Below are 17,491 nucleotides of genomic sequence, written 5' to 3'. Positions count from 1 at the left end.
TGTGTGTGTGTGTGTGTAAGTTACAAAGTTGACTGGGAGTCATTGGAGTTTATTAACTGTATGAGGGGTTGACCCCATCAGATCTGTGCTTAGGAACAGCATGGATGAGCTGGAGCAGGGAAGAGACTTGAGTCAGGCAGACCCACCAACAGCCTATTCTAATAGTCCAGGAATGAGGCTATGAGGGCCTGCACTAGGCTAGTAGCCATGTCAGAGGAGAAAAAAGAGAATATATGCCTTCATAAAGGTAGAACAGGCACGATTTGGGAACCGGATAGAGGAGGAGGGGCAAGAGAACATGTGGAGTTGAAGATGGCCTTTAGGCTGCGAGCCTGGGTGATGGGGAAGCTGACAGTGTTTTTGACAATAGGGAAATTAGGAGAAGGTGAAGGTTTGGGGAATATACAGGGAGTTCAGTTTTCTACAAGTGAGCTTAAGATGCTGTGGAAGATTAAGATGTCCATAAGGGCAGTGGGAGATGTGAGACTGGAGTCAGCAGAGAGGTCAGGGTTGGGCAGGTAGAGTATCATATAGATGATAATTTTTTGAATTGAATTGAACATCAGGTGAATGAAACGAGATAGAGGTTGCAGAGGAGAGGGCTCAGGACATAGTCAAGAATAACTGTCATGGCTTGGATGAATATTCAGCAAAGGAGACCAAGAAGAGGCAGTTAGGTAGAAGGCAATTGAGTCCAACCTTCCTAATTTTAGTTAAGCAAACCGGGTTTACTTAGATTAGTCAGCCTCGGTTAATCAAGACTAGTTAACTCTAGTTAAGTTCCAAGGGCACAAAGCTTGTAAGATTTGAACTCAAGCCTTCTTGATTTCAAATCCAGTTCTCTAAAGATTAGCTGCCATTTAGTGAGGCATTCCAGGGATCTTGCTTTTAAAAGAACAACACACACACACACACACACACACACACACACACACACACACACACACCCTTCCCATTATGGATGACTAAAAAAAAGTGTCCCTTTAAGTCTGTGCTTACACAAGAAGAATAAGGAAAACTATGGGGGTTACCCAAGAGTAGTATTAATGGAAGTGGGAGAGATCAAGCCCACTACAAATCTATTAAACAGAGACATGCAAAAGCTTAGGGAAGTTCCAGGCTTTATGTAGAATCTTAGCTGGTAAGAGGCTGGAAAAATAAGCATGCCTAAAAAGGAAAAACACATTTTCACTTAAATGTAATTAGACCATATTATTATCTAATGGCTTATTAAGGGTTATTTCTAATCAATAATGATGTGCAGTCAGAGAAGTGGGGGAGGGGGGGGAAACTCAACCCAACAATGAACTTTAGCCCATCCAAACCAAGAATAATATTTACAAAGTAGTGGTTAATTGAACTTGACAAGTTCACCTGCCCACAAAACCATCCAATTTACTGAGATTGTCAGAAAATCACTTGGACATCTATGGAGGCAGGGGGGTGGTAGAAAATAAAAGTCTGGAAATAGCACTGGAAAATCAATTTCTTGCGGGTTTATCTCTACCACACGGAATTTCTAGTTCTACCTTTACAAGGGTGTAACTAAGAGTTAGGTCTATCCTTCCTTTAGTCAACTTAAATAAAAAATTAATTTTTGATGGGGAGAAAAATACTCTCAATGGCTTCTCATCAACCCAACATAAACACATGAAACTCCTCAAATATTCCAATCAAATATTTGAATTCAGCTTCAATCTAGAAGCTGAGCTCTATGTTTAACCCCATTCTGAAAGACTAGCCTTGGCAGTTCTGAGCAAAAGATGGATATCCAGGAACCACACTGAAGGGTTCCACAGCTAAGGCCTCCAAACAAAATTGAAGTAAGCTCTCACTGGATCAAACATTTCAATCTAATCCCCAAATTGTTACTGAGCTCCTACTATGTAGAAAGCAGTATCCTGGATGGAGATCACATCACCTTTTTGGCCTTACATAATGAATGGAATACATTTTAATGCTCCTCCAGGGATGAAGAGAAGGTCATAGGAACATAGATTTAAAGCAATGGTGTCAAACTCAAGTAGAAACAGGGCCACAGAACCATACATAAGAAACCCTGTAGGCCACGTTCTGACTTAGGAAACCACACAGCTTTATCTCTTCTTTTTTTTGTTAATACATCAACACATTAAAATCAGATGGAAACTGCATTTTGATCTGGTATAGGCCCATGGGCTATGTGTGGTCTGCAGGCTGTATGTTAGACACCTCTGCTTTAGAACTGGAAGGGACATTAGAGGCTGCTGAGTTCCCCCACCCCCACCCCATTCCCCACATGAGGAAACTGAGGCTGAGTGACATCAAGGGATTTGTCCAGGGACACACATTTATAAGTGTCCGGGGCAGGATTTAAACTCAGGTCCTGATTCTGGCACCATTTTAAATAACTTCAATCTCATCTAATACAGAATAATTTTAAGAATAGAAAATGTGAACGGATAATTCAACTAGCCAATAGGAAAAGGCACTTCCAGAAATAAAAGACTGAGTTTTGTTATTTATAGAACATAATTAAATCTTCAGAATGTAGCTTTGCCTTGGTTAAGACCCAACTTCATAGCTTTTTTTGTTTTAATTTTTTAAAGAACTATTAAGTATCTGGCCTTCTGCTAGGTTCTGGGGAACAGAGATAAAAATAAAATCACACACACATAGTGATGGGTATATACAGATAAAATATTTTTTTAAGGAAGGGGGGAGGAGATGCTACCCACTGGGTGTGGGAGGGAAAAGAAAGGCCTTTTGTACATTTCGTCATTTCTCACAACTCAATTAGATTCCACATTCCTATACCATGATTTATTTAGCCATTCCCCTACAGGTAGATATCTCCTTAGTTTCTGATTCATTGTTGCTAAAAAAAAAAAGAGTCCTACTGTGGCAAAAAGCCCAAAAGTCAAGTAATGGAGTGGCAACATGACCAGGCAAAGGAAGGAAAGCAAACAGAAGAATCCAACATTAGACTCCTATTTTGGGGACAAAAAAGATCAAAGCATAGAACAGGAGGAAGACAGTGAAATCAGAATTCCTGCATTCCTGCACTAAAAGCTTCAAAGGAAAATATGAGCTGGTTACAGGCCATAGAGGACCTTAAGAATCAGATAAGAGAAGTGGAGGAAAAACTGGGAAGAGAAATGAGAACAATCAAGAAAATTATGAATTGAGAGTCAACAGCCTGACTAAGGAAAATAACACCTTAAAAAACAGACTAACTCAAATGGCAAAAGAGGACCAAAAAAGCAATGAGGAAAAGAATGCCTTAAAAAGCCGAATTTGCCAGATGGAAAAAGAACCTCAGAAGCTCACTGAGAAGAATCATTGCTTCAGAATTAGATTGGAGCCAATGAAAGCTAATGACTTTATGAGAAATCAAGATGCTGTTAAACAGATCCAAACAAATGAAAGAATAGAAGGCAATGTGAAATATCTTATTGGAAAAACCACTGACCTGGAAAATAGATCCAGGTGAGATAATTTTAAAATTATTGGACTACCTGAAAGCCATGAGCAAAGAAAGAACCCAGAAATCATCCTCCAAGAAATTCTCAAGGAAAACCTCCCTGATGTTTTAGAACCAGAGAGCAAAATAGAGGTTGAAAGAATCCACTGATCACCTCCTGAAAAAGATCCCAAAAAGAAAACTCCTAGGAATATTATAGCCAGGTTCTGGAATTCCCAGATCAAGGAGAGAATATTACAAGCAGCCAGGAATAAACAATTTGAATATTGTGGAAACACAATCAGGATAACTCAGCATCTGGCAGCTTCTACACTGAGGGATTGAAGGGCTTGGAATATGATGTTCCGGAGGGCAAAGGAGCTGGGATTAAAACCAAGAATTACCTACCCAGCAAAACTGAGTATAATGTTTCAGGGGAAAATATGGTCATTCAGTGGAACAGAGGACTTTCAAGCATTCTTGATGAAAAAAAAAAACAGAGTTGAATAGAAAATTTGACATTCAGATACAAGAAACAAGAGAAGCATGAGAAGGTAAATAGGGAAAAGAAATCATAAGGAACTTATCAAAGTTGAACTATTAACATTCCTACATGGAAAAATGATAATTGTAACTGATGAAACTTTTCTCAGTATGAAAATAGGTGAAGGGAATAGAAACATATATACATATACATATATGTCTATATTGGAGGGTATACGGGCGTATGAATACATATGTGAATGTGTGTATATATGTTTATGGGTATACATAGATAGAGGGCACAGGACCAATTTAATAGGAAGGGATTATACTAAAAAGGTGAAATTAAGAGGTGAGAGAGGAATATAATGAGAGGAGATGGGGAGAGAGAAAATGGGGTAAACTATCTCATATAGAAGAGGTAAGGGAAAATGGTTATAATGGAGGGGAAGAATAGGAAGGCAAAAGGGAATGGGTCAACCTTATTCTCCTTGAAAATGGCTCAGGGAGGGAATGAAATACACACTAAATAGGGTATCTCACCCTACAGGAGAGTAGGGGGGAAGGGGATGAGAGGGGGATAATGGAAGGGAGGGCAGGCTGGGGGGGAGGGAAGTTGGAAGCACCCACTTTTGAAAAGGGACAGGATCAAAGTAGAGAATAGAACAAGTGGGAAGTGGGATAGGAGGGAGGAAAATATAGTCAGTCTTTTACAATATATCTACTATGTTAATGTTTTGTATTATCTACACATGTACAACCTATACTGAACTGCTTATCTTCCCAGTAAGGGTGGGTGACAAGGGAGGAAGGGAGGAAGGGAATGAATCTGGAATTCAAAGTTTTAAAATCAAATGTTAAATGTATATATATGCATATATATATTATTATTATTAATACTATTTTACATGTAATTGGGAAATAAGATATACAGGCACTGGGGCATAGAGATGCACTATGCCGTACTGGAAAAGTTGAGAGGGGTATGGCAGAAGATATGGGAGACAGGAGATTGGAGGAGGGATTATCCTGTGGGACTGCTATTTTGGGGTGGTGGGTAGGGGAAAAATGGGGACAAAATTTGTAACTCAAAATCTGACGGAAATGAATGATGTAAATCAGGAGTTAATAAAGCATTTGAAAAATGAAAAAAAAAAGAATAGAAATCACTTGAAAATTCATGTGACCCTGGAAGTTTTGTTGTTTATAAGTTCATTTATGGTTTCTTCAGTTCCTTTTTCAAATATTGGGCTGTTTATTTTTTTCCCCTATAATATGGATGTTTTATATTTCTATAAATATTTATCCATTTCATCTTAAGTTTTGTTAGCATAAAATTAGACAAAAGAATTTCTGATAATTACTTTGTTAATTATCGGAACTATCCTTTTACATTTTTGAAAATAAAAATTGGATTTACTTTCTTTTTTGAAGCATATTAGCTGTTTATCTATTTTGTTAGTATTTTTCAATAAAGCAGTCCCTTGTTTTATTTATCAATATGGCTTTTTTATTTAAATTTTTTAATCTCTGATTTTCAGAAGTTTTACTTTGTTGTTTAGTTAGATTTATTCTTATTTAATATTTTCTGCTGCTTGTCTAATTCATTGATTTGTTCTTTCTTTGTTTCTTGACAAAAGTTTTAGAGATACAAATTTTTTCCTAAGGACAACATTAGCTGTATTCCATAAGTTTTGGTATGTTGTTTCATTATTGTCATTTTCTTTGATGAAATTTTCTATTGTTTTTATAATTTGTTCTTCGATTCACTAGCTCCTAAGGTTAAGTTACTTAGGTTCCAATTGATTTTTAATTTTTCCTCAAAGGACTTTTATTTAATAAAAGTTTTATTGCAAATGACCAATAAATCATGGGCTGAATATTTCTGCTTTTTTGTATCATCGGTGAGGGCTTTATGCTCAAATAAATAAAATTTTTAAAGATACAAGAATGGCTGAGAAGTATTCTGTTCTCAATTAGTAATGACCATTTATCTACTCTTTTTTCCTAAAGTTTTATGCAGATCCTTGAATTCTTTCTCGTTTATGTTTTGGCTAAATTATTTCAGGTCTGAAAAAGATATGTTGAGTATCTCTAATATTACAGTTTTAATGTCTATTTATTCCTGCCATCTGATTAACTTTTAAGTGTTTGATGGACAGGTATTATATATTGATATTGATTGATTTTTTATGGTGACTTTAAGTGTAATATAGTTTCTCTGAAATGTAATTTTGTTATTTGTATATTTAACACAGATACATCTGAAATTGTGATTGCTACTTCTGCTTTTGAGTTCAGATAAAGCATAATAAATATTGTTTAAGTGTTTTATTTTAATTTTCTGTAAAATTTTATGTTTCAAGTATGTTTTTTACAAGTAGCATAATGTTGGATTGCCTTGTTTCTATTCCCAGGATTTTATTCTTTCTTCTTTTCCTTTTAATTTCCCCCACATTCTCACTACCCCAGTATGTTTTACTCATAACTATTCTTTTATCTCTCCTGTCCTCCTTCATCTCCCACTGTTGTCTGATTTCTCCCCTTTAGAATTTGACATATTTCTATATTGCAATCTCTGTGTGTGTGTGTGTGTGTGTGTGTCACTGTGTGTAAACTTGGGTTTAAATTTCCTTTGTCCAGTTCAGATGAAAGTGAGGTTCATGGGATGCCCATTCTCTCCCACTTCTGCCACCAAATTTGAACTCACTTCATCTTATGCTCCTGTATTATGGGAGATAGTGATTTTCCTCCTTTTGGTCTTCTTTTCCTCTATAATATAGTACCTTATTCTTCCCATTTTCAATTTCTTCTAAAATTATCAAAACAGAATAGAGCCACTCCTAAGCCTTCTCCATCTTATTTACAATTCTTTATGATACTGAAGATATGAGGATGTTGACAAGTCATTTCATTTTACTCTATTAAAATGTAAACAATTCATATCCATATAGTTCTTTCAAAATAAACATATGTAAATCTTTCTATATTTTCTCTTGACTTCTGCATTTCTATTTCAAAGTGTCTACTCAGGAATGCTCAGAAACTCTTTATTTTATTAAAGGAACATATCCTCCTCTGTAGAATACCTTGATTTTTATGAATAGGTTACTCTTGGTTGTAAAGCTTTCATCTCTAAAAATATCATGTTCCAACCTCTCCTTTTCTTGCTTGTGTAAGCTTTTAAGACTTATTGGGTCCTAACTGTGGCTCTTTGGTACCTGAACTATTTCTTTTTTGGCTCTTTGCAGTATTTTGTTCTTTGAACTGGGGGCTCAGGGTTTTGGTTATGATGCTCCTGGAACTGGTAGGTTTTTCTGCAAAAGTGATTGATGAATTCCCTCCATTTGAAATTTACACTGTTGGTTCTAAGAGATCTGCAAAGTTCCAAGCTTTTGCAAGGGTTGTGATTTTCAATCCAGTCCGATAATTCTGAGATTCTCTCCTTGACCTGGTTTTTTTTAGGTCAGTTTTTTAATATTTCCAACATTTTATTTTCATAAAATTTCAATCTTTTGAATTTGTTTTTAATGTTTCATGTTGTCTCACTGAGTTTTTTTTTTTGTTTGTCCCATTCTAGTTTTCAGGAGAAATTTAGTGTTTAGGTAAGATTATATTACAGTATGGAGGTGCAATTTAACTAAGAAAGATTATGTCACAGTAGGGAGGGTGCAATTTAACTTCTATATCATGTTTCATACTCCCACAAGTTCACCAGGAGAGGTTACAGAAGGTGATATTTGAACTGAAACTTGAACCTGTCCAAGCAGCAGAAGTGAGGAGGTTATACATTCTAGGCATAGGGTAGTAGATGGAATGTCTTCTATGGGAAAGAGAAAGTGTTGACCAAATTGGATGGAATGTGGATTGAATGAGGAGGAGAAATGTCAAACCTGCTGTCATGTTAATGAAATAGAAGATCTTCCCCACCCATTCATAGGTTTCCTATGGAACCCATTAAGAGAAGCTTGCTTAGGAGAGGCTTGCTTGTAGGAAGGCTTTCACATCTTTTGCTAATTTCTAATTAGGCACTGAGACATGAGGGCTGTGATGCCTTCTGGCTCTGAGATGTGTATATATACTCTGAGTTGGTATTCTGCTTTGGGAGCTCACTTATGAAAAGGATCTTGTGATTCTCTGGTCGAGATTCTGGGTGGCCACATGTTTAGAGTGCCCCAACTGCTCAGATGTAAGACTTTCTCGATCCAGGGATTTATGTAAAGTATATAGTTGATTCAGACAGTCAGAGCCCTGTCTGTTGGTCTTTCTTTCTTTCTTTTTTTTTTAAAGCAATTGGGGTTAACTCACCCAAGGTTACATTGCCAGTTATTTTGTGTGAGTGTTAAGTATCTGAGGCTGGAACCGATCCTGGGTCCTCCCGACTGGGGCTGGCACTCTTACTCACTGTGCCACCTAGCAGCCCCTTGGTCTTTCTTTTTTTTTTTTTTTTGAAGCAATTGGGGTTAAATAACTTGCTCAAGGTTACATGGCCAGTTATTTCTGGGTATGGTGCTAAGTATCAGAGCCCAGATTCGATCCCAGTTCATCCCAACTCTGGGGCCAGTGCTCTTACTCACTGCACCACCTGGCTGCCGCTAAGCAACTGGGGTTAAGTAATTTGCTCAAGGTTACACGGCCAGGTGTTTCTGGGTGGGTGCTAAGTGTCTGAGCCTGGATTCCATCCCAGGTCATCCTGACTCTGGAGCCGGTGCTCTTATTTGCTGTGCTACCTGACCACCCCCCTTGGTCTTGATTTCTATGCTTGTACTTTCTCTGTTTGTATTTTCTCTGAAGTTCAGGGTGCTGACTATTCCTCTGAATTAGTGAATGTAATTAAAAAGGATTGTTGACCCCACAAACAGCTATTTTTCGTAGTAAAGCAGATGTGCTTTACCTGTGCTAGCAGCTATCCTGAGTATTCCAGTGTGGTTGCCACTACAACTGTCTATAAATTGGGGTTGTAGCTAAATTGTGGAGGGTTTTAAATGTCAAATATAGACTCTGTTTTCTTTCTTTTTTCTTTTCGCCTTTTGGAGAGCAATTGGGGTTAAGTAACTTGCCCAAGGTTACACGGCTAGTTTTTTTGGTGTGTGGGTGTTAAGTGTCTTGAGGCTGGAACTGAACTCAATTCCTCCTGACTCCAGGGCTGGTGTTTTTACTCACTGCACCACCTAGCCACCCCGACTCTGTTTTCTTTAAGGTAACAGGTAGTCACTGAAAATTCTTGATCAGGTAGATGCCACAGTCTAACCTGTTCCTTACAAATGTCAATGTGTTAGGCATGTGGAGGATGGATAGGAACAGGGAAACTGGAGGCAGGGAGCTGAATGAGGAGGATACTGTAAACGCCAAGATGAGAGGGGATGAGGGCTTGAACCAGTAGGATGTTTGGGTAAACAGAGACAAGGGGATAGATAACAAATATGTTATGGAAACATAATTGACAGGATTTCATAACTGACCGCATGTGGCAGGTGATGAAGAAAAGAGCAGAGTTGAGTGAATAGAGCACTAGCCCTGGAGTCAGGAGGACCTGAGTTCAAATCTGCCTCAGTCACTTAACACTTACCAGCCATGTGACCTTGGGCAAGTCACTTAACCCCAATTGCCCTGCCTTCCCCCCTCCAAACAGCAATAAAAAAAAGAGTAGAGTTGAGGATGACTCCCGGATTGTGAACCTGGTGACTGAAAGGAGAGCACTCTTGACTGAATTAAGGAAGTCTGAAGGATGGATGGGTTGTGGGGAGGAAGATGAATTCTATTTTGGATATGTTGAATTTAAAATGGCTAAAAAATACCTAGGTGGATCTATTTAGGAGGAAGTTGGCACTATGGTTTTGGAAGTCAGGAGAGGCAAGAGGGCTGGATTTGTAGATTTGGGAAATCACATCTGCCTAGAGATTGTAATGGAATCCTAGGAGCTGATGAAATCATTAAGAGAGAGAGAGAGAATGTAGAGAACTAAGAAAGAATGTTGCAGTAGGCAGCTACAGAATACTCATTAAAAGAGGGTGGAACATGGATGATCCTTCTGCAAAAGAGACCTTAGGAAGAATGGACAGAAAGGTAGAGGGAGGAACAGGAGAAAGCAGCATCATGAAACCCATGGAGGAAGGAGCGAGATGCATAGAGGTCAAGAAAGATAAACCAGCACTGGCTGTGAAGAGATCATCAGTAACCTTGAGAAGAACAGCGATGAAGTTGGAAGCCAGCTTTTAAGGGTTTGAGAAGCGATCGGAAGGTAAGGAAGCAAAGGCAATAAGGGTAAACCTCCTTTTGAAATAAAAATACTGAGCCAGCATTTACAAAGCCTGTTAAGATTTGCAAAACAAAGTGTTACATGTTATCTCATTTAAGCCTCACAACAACCTAATTGAAGTAGGTGCTGTTACTGTCACCATTTTCTAGGTGAGAAAACTGAAGCCAAAAAAGGTTAGGGACTTTGTCCAGGCTCACACAATTATGAGTGTCTGAGACAAGATTTTAAACCCCGGTCTTTCTGACTGATGACAGACCTCATCACTCGATTCTAATACCTTGCTGCCTAAAAGGATAATAGCTTAAGGAGATGGCAAGGTCAAGTGAAGTTTGAAGAACAAAGATGTTAAAAACTGAAACCAACATTGAAGCCACCAGGTAATTGCATTTAGGACGATAAAAAAGTAAAGTTATTTGAATTATGTGGGTGAGTGAAGGTATTTTGAGTTCAACAAAGTAGCACCACAAACCGATACCTTTATAGTCTTATATAAGTGGATCCAAGATGAATACACGAAACCCTGGTCCTGTTTTCTTCCATCCCATATATAACAATGACTCACCTTTTAATCCTGTACTAACTTCTCAATTTACATATATAAGCCCAAACCCAAGGAAATGTTTCACTGAGTTATTTTTACAGTTGATGAAGAAAGTCTATTCCTCAAATATGGTGAAAATATTTTCCAGAAAATCCACTCTATTGGCCAATACCTGCATGTACTCAAAAACAGCCATTTTTTTTTTCTAGATTCTACATGTCTACTCTCATCTGAAGGATGCCCTAGGAGCTGGGCCAGACTGCTGATCAATCTAAGTAGGTTTCTTGGCATCTACCTTTGCCAAGTAGTCAGAATGTGACTAAGGAGTCAAGGAGCAGTATTGTAGTATTGACATTTTAAAGCTTCAATTGCCATATTCAGGTCATTATGTAGTTTATGCAGATGGCTGAAATCCATAAGCAATCCATAAGAAATGCTATAAAACATCACATTTTCTGGCCTCAATCTAATTTTTCTGCACATTGATAGCATCTTCCAGGGGACTGCAATGTGAGTTGCCAAGACTGCTATAGGATTCATTTATTGATAGGGTAAGGGATGTGCTACAGATATCAATGTTTCTGTGACCAATAGGAAAAGTTCATCATTGAGAATCTTCCTGAGTATATTCTTTTGAACCAACTCAAGGCTTGAATTCATTAAAAAATTCCCTTATAGAAATTGTACATTTCTACCTGTTTTACCTGACTGTATTCTTTTCCTCTCTTGCATAAAAACACTTTCTATGCTTTGGTTTGGGGTGATATAATGTTCTTTTCTGTAGATTAGGGTTTCTTAAACTGTGAACTTAAAGAAAATGTTAATAATGGTATTTCAATCTAATTGCTTTCCTTTGTAATACAACATATGTTATTTTATTAATTTCCAAACATTATAAAGAGCCTATCGGCTCCACTAGACACCCAAAGGGGTCCATGACACACACAAAATCAAGAAGTCCAGTTTTGATTGGTTTGGGCTATTTGGTTAAGTCACATTTAATGTTATCTGTTGTTTTGTTGCCAGTAATATGATCTCTTTGGCCATGGCATCCCATGGACAAAGACAAATACGAAATGGCCTTTGGTCCCATGTGGTTTTCTTTCTTTTTCCATATTGATAATGGTGTAGTGGCAAAGGAGGAGTGAATGGTGGTAAAAATCATTACGGTTTTCATATTGTCCATAAAAATCAAACTGTTATTGTTCTAAATGTAAGATTATTGCCAAAAAAACAATGAGGTACTATCCTAATAAATGCACAGAACCACGTCAATATTGACTTTCTTCCTACAAATAAAATAAAATGACACTAAGAAATCGTGGCAAAACAGGAACAGAAAAGATCACAGGAGAGAGAATAGACAATCAATTACATAAAATTAAAATGGTTTTGCATAGATAAACCCAATGCAACTAAGGGAAAACATTAACTGGAAAAAAAAAAAACTTTATAACAAGTTTCTCTAATAAAGATCAGATATCTAAGTTTATATAAGGAATCAATTAGAATTTATAACAAAAAATCTCCTAAGTGACAAATGCTCAAAGGATATGAATGTTTCTTTTTTTTTTTTGCCTTTTGGAGGGCAATTGGGGTTAAGTAACTTGCCCAAGGTTACACGGCTAGTTTTTTTTGTGTGGGTGTTAAGTGTCTGAAGCCAGAACTGAACGCAAGTCCACCTGACTCCGAGGCCGATGCTTTACTTACTGTGTCACCTAGCTGCCCCGGATATGAATATTTCTTAAGGGAAGACATCCAAACTATCAAAAAAAAATCCCATGAAATAAAATCTATCAAGTTTATTTATTGATTCAAGTGATCAATAATTCATAGGAAATCATATCATATAAAAATGCTCCAAATCACTTAATCATAGAAATGCAAATTAAAGCAACTGTGAGGTCACCTCACAGTCTTACGTTTAGCAAAGCTGACAAAAATGAAAATGACAATTGTTGGAAGGGCTATCAGAAAACAGGCACTGGGGCAGCTAGGTGGCACAGTGAATAGAGTACCGGCCCTGGAGTCAGGAGGACCTGAGTTCAAATCCGGCCTCAGACACTTAACACTTACTAACCGTGTGACCTTGGGCAAGTCACTTAACCTCAATTGCTCTACCCCCCCCCAAAAAGAAAAGAAAACAGGCACTGTAGTACATCAAGGCAGCTGTGGATTGACCTAGCTATTCCAGAGAGCAATTCTGAACCATGTCCCCATAATTACTAAAATGTCCATACTCTGTGGCCCAGCAATATCGCACCACTAGGTACATATCCAATGGAGATCAAAGAAAAAGAGAAGGCACTTCCTGCCCTCAAGAAGCTCATGCTCTGATAGAAACACTCTTGATCTCACTGAGAAGTCTCTGCAGCATTCTGGTGCACGTAATCAGCACAGAGTTGTTCATAAACGGGAGCAAGTTCAGAACCTCATCATTTCTAAGGAATTCCTCTTCTGTCTGGACTTGGTTCATACCAGGTGTTGTCCTGTCTTATGTATCATGGCTCATAGTCAGAGAATCATTATAAAAGGTTATTTCTGTGATTGTACCTGTCAAGGACTCTTGTTTGATCTTAATGTGTGAGGGAGAAACTCATTGTTTGGAGAATAGGGTGTGTTTTGCACAATGCAGTCAAAAACATATTTATGTAATTCAGGAATGATAAATTCAGTAAGATCTTGCATTCCATGTGCTTTTCAGTCAGCTCTGTGACTGTAAAGACACATTCTACCCCAGAATACTTTCTTGCAGCAGCCTACCTACTCCCTTTGGTGCTGGAGACAAAATGTGGCAGTTGGTGTTACATTACCACTTCCCAGATGTTTTCACATCATGTTGCCTATGCACTGGCCATCATACTCACCCCCTACCACCAGAACACAGGCCCTGCCCCTGGGAACTTGGACCCTAATAGAAGGGACTTAACTTTAATTGCCCAGAACCAGGCCTCCACTTCACTGCCTGGCTCTAGTCATAGTAGAAGAAGAGTCTTTATTTTTTTCTGGGAGGCAATCTTAGGTGACTTGCCCAGGGTCACATAGCTAATAAATATCTGGTGCCAAATTTGAACTCAGGTCCTCCTGACTCCAGCACTGTTGCCTAATCCACTGAGCCACCTAGCCGACCCTAGGAGAAGGCTCTTAAGCAGCATCCAGGCAGCCTGAGGCTGAACCGCATCAGAAACAAGGCCAAACAATTGCTGAAGATGAAGATTCACTCCAGTAAATCTTACTCACTGGGCCGGTTCTTTGGCTTCCTGGCCCTGCCCAGACTCGGGTCTATGAGACAATTATAGCATTGGGGTATAATGGGCAAAGCTGGACCAGCCCAAGAGGGGCACATGCCCAGACAAGCTAAGGTTCTAACTGTGGAGATGCCTCCCAATGGCAGCCGGTTCATGTAGAGGCTGCTGTCAAAATAATACTCAATTCAAGAATCCTGGTGCCCAGAAGGGCACCAGAACACACTACAACTCTGTGATTAACAATGAACTTGTCTGCCCCTTGCTTAGCCTCAGCAGAATGCAGTGATTTTCAGATCTCTTCTTACAAGGCTGATTTGACTTTTTATTCTTCGAAGTCATTGTAATAAGCCTGTCCCATATACAGGGAGATGGTTCAAGTGACCCATTTAATAACTGGCCTGCTTGGGGGCACTTTTTCTAGTACTAGGGGTTAAGTGTCTCTGGAATCTTCCTACAAAGAGGTGGCCGAATCTTTCTTGTAGACTACTGAATATAGCTGTAAAGTGGTTTGCTGAGGTCACATTCTAGGGCAAGTTAATTGTTCTATATAAGAAAAAAATCTCTGCCCTTTAATTCCATTCGATTTGATTAAATCAATCAGCATTTATTAAGTGCCTACTACATGCTATGTATGTGGTAGGGCTACACAGGATGAGAATGAGGCAGTTCTTTCTTTAAAGGAACATACAGTTTCCTGGAGACAATAAAAGGTGGCCAGGAAAGGCTTCATGCAGAAGATGCTGCCTGGGCAGGGTCTGAAGGGAGGAGATGAACGCTAAGAAGTTGAGAGAAGGAAGGAGGACATTCTAGTCATGTGGGATGGCCAGTGCCAGGCACAGAGATCATACTGTGTTGTGTGTGAGGAATAGAAAACAGGCCAATTTGCTGAATCTCAGAGTGTGGGAGGGGAAATAACATCCAACGAGGCTAGAAACATAGCTTGGGGCCAGGGCGTGTTGGGCTTTAAAAGCTAAAAAGAGGAATTTATATTTGGGAGTCAGTGGAGAGGATGACACACAAATGAGGCATTAATTAGAGGGTCATGATCTCAAAAGCAGGAAAGGGAGGCCAGGGAAGGCTGGGAGGGGAGGAGTGAGTGGAAGCTGCAGTGAGGACAGAGGACAGGGGTAGGAAGGGTGAAGAGGGAGAAATGGAAAACAGGAGGTATGGTCAGAGAGAACAACTTCATGGGCCTAGATCACGGGTGTGAAACCCTTGAAGCTGATGAGATCAAGGAGACAGCCATCACTATGCACAGATGAGATGGAATGAGGGTGTAGATCATGGAAACTGGGAAGGCTGATCAACTGGAGAGGACATCAACATGTAAAATCTCCGGGTATAAGGGCAGAGACTGGGGTGGCCAGAGGAAGGCCTGGGAATGACCTGAGGGCCGATTGTTCCATCTACAAGAAGCTAAATCATGGTAGCAGAAGGGTGTGCAGTAAGAAGAAAGGGTACCCCCACCTTCAACTGGCCCAGTATATGAGGGGTAAATGAGAGAAGGTAGACTTACGGATGGAGAACACTGTCCTCACTCCTTCCCTCTCTGGCAATCCTCAAACCCTGGTCTTACTGTCCTCACCCTCTGACCAACTATGCTAAATGAGCTACAACTTCACCTTCGGGAGGTCCTATGAAGACATTCCTTTCAAACCCAACTTTTTTTCTTATTAGAGGCAAGATTCCACCCTGTAAATTACACATAAATATAGGAACTTAGCTTGTCATTCAAAAAGCATTTATTAGACTCTTACTGTGTATCAGTCACAAAAAGAAAGGTGAAAATATGGTCCCTACCCTCAGGGAACTCTGGTTTTCATGGGGAGACAACATGCAGAAAAGATTATAGACACAAATTATATAGAGTATAAATGGAATGTAAACTCAGAGGGAAGGCAGAGGGATACTGGGGTAAAGGGATGGTTGGGAGCGGCTTCCTGTATTAGTTGGGATTTAAACCTTGAAAGAAGTTGGGGAAGCTAGGAGGCAGGCAGGGGTGACTAGGGAGAGCATTCCTGGAATGGCTACAAAGGCATGGAATTGGGAGATGGAGAGTAGCCAGTAAGGAGGCCAGTATAGCTGCATGTGTAGAGAGGAGTAACGTGTTAAGAAGGCTGGAAAGGCAACAAGGGGCCAGGCAGTGAAGGTCTTTAAATGACAGATGGAGGAGTTTAGACTTGGTCCTGAAGGTAATAGTGAGCTATTGGAGTTTACTGACTGGAGGAGTGACATGGTCAGACTTGCCTGAGTTCTAGATAATCACTATGGCAGCTAAGGAGTGGATGGATGGGAGTGGGCAGAGACAACACCGGGAGATCAACCAGAAAATTATTACGGTAGTGAGTGCTGATGAGGGCCTAAACCAGGGTGGCAGCTACGTGAACAGAGAGAAGGGGACGTACACTAGAGATGTGGGGAAAGTAGAAAAAGGCCAAGTAGAGTTAACGACTTTGTATATATTTGTATTTATTCACCTTGTATTTATACTGCATACATTCTGATGTGTACCTTTTTCTCTCTCACTATAATGTAGGCTTCTTGAGGGCAGGAATTACTTTATGCTTTGAACTTGTATCCCCAGCCCTTTGCACAGGGCCTGGCACATAGTAGGCAGTTTATGAATGCTCCCTGATTGAGTGATGGATTAAGGTTACTTTGATGTATCCATTGAACTGAATTTTTATAAAGATACTCACAAAATAAACAGCTCCAAAGCTTCCATGGCCAATTTCCTGCAAACCAACAAAAATGTCTTCAGGATCTTCCTTATAGAACAGGTCTGCTATCTCTGGGTCCTTTGGCACCCCTTTGCGCATGGTGAAGAGTATTACAGCTTCTGTTTCTCAATATCCCATTCAGTTTTCCCCTTCATTGACAAAGGGATTCTTGAAAAACCTTCAGCACCTAAAGAGAAATATACTTCATCATTAGCTTCTTTCCAGTGTGGATTTTGTTTTCCCCATCCAGGGGGTTTAAAAATTACAATAGAGGAATATAGGTCAAAATTGACATAGTTTATATTTTTTCTTTCTGGTGTCTTTTTAAAAATTCACTTGTTAAAAAAATTCATTTGTTAATAAAACATCCTTTTCTTTCTTTTTAAATTTCGATTTCCAAATTCTCTTCCTCCCACCCACCCTTCCCCCAAACACTGAGAAGACAAATAATTAGACATGTGAAATCATGGCATAATTTAAAAACATGATCTTGGTCGAATTATTGGCTAATTAAAGGCATTCTGATAACTAATATTCTGATTTTAGGTAACTCAGCGGTTTTTTTTTATCACTTGCCAGAAAGTGACTTCTGCAATTCTGAAGCTAGGTTAATGTAAATTGAAAGAGGCCAGTTGTTCCGTTGCTATGGAAAACATCCTGTTCTCAAGGTTTCTATTAATAAGAGGGTATCACTTTTGATATTTCCAAATGCTGACTAGATGACCAGCTTATTTGCATACTTTTTTATGGTTGTTAACAGCACTATTTTTAAAGAAAAAAAAATAAAGTATAGCCTTT

At 39.1% G+C, this 17,491-nt stretch overlaps 1 protein-coding gene across 2 annotated transcripts in view; it reads right to left on the bottom strand.

Annotated features, from left to right (window-relative positions):
* Positions 1 to 17,491, bottom strand: part of TAOK3 (TAO kinase 3) — a 243,206-nt gene that overhangs the window by 112,958 nt on the left and 112,757 nt on the right. For both annotated transcript variants that reach the window (XM_069081656.1, XM_069081657.1), the window contains exon 3: positions 16,673 to 16,880. In XM_069081656.1, the coding sequence (XP_068937757.1) occupies positions 16,673 to 16,792 (120 nt within the window). In that variant the 5' untranslated portion in view covers positions 16,793 to 16,880. The remainder of the gene's footprint in view (positions 1 to 16,672; positions 16,881 to 17,491) is intronic.

The sequence above is a fragment of the Petaurus breviceps genome, unplaced genomic scaffold (genome assembly GCF_028583685.1).
Source record: "Petaurus breviceps papuanus isolate PSGF00001 unplaced genomic scaffold, PetGlider_PUasm1.0 99, whole genome shotgun sequence".
In the NCBI taxonomy this organism is placed as follows: domain Eukaryota; kingdom Metazoa; phylum Chordata; class Mammalia; order Diprotodontia; family Petauridae; genus Petaurus; species Petaurus breviceps.
This window is presented reverse-complemented; position numbering and strand designations above follow the sequence as displayed.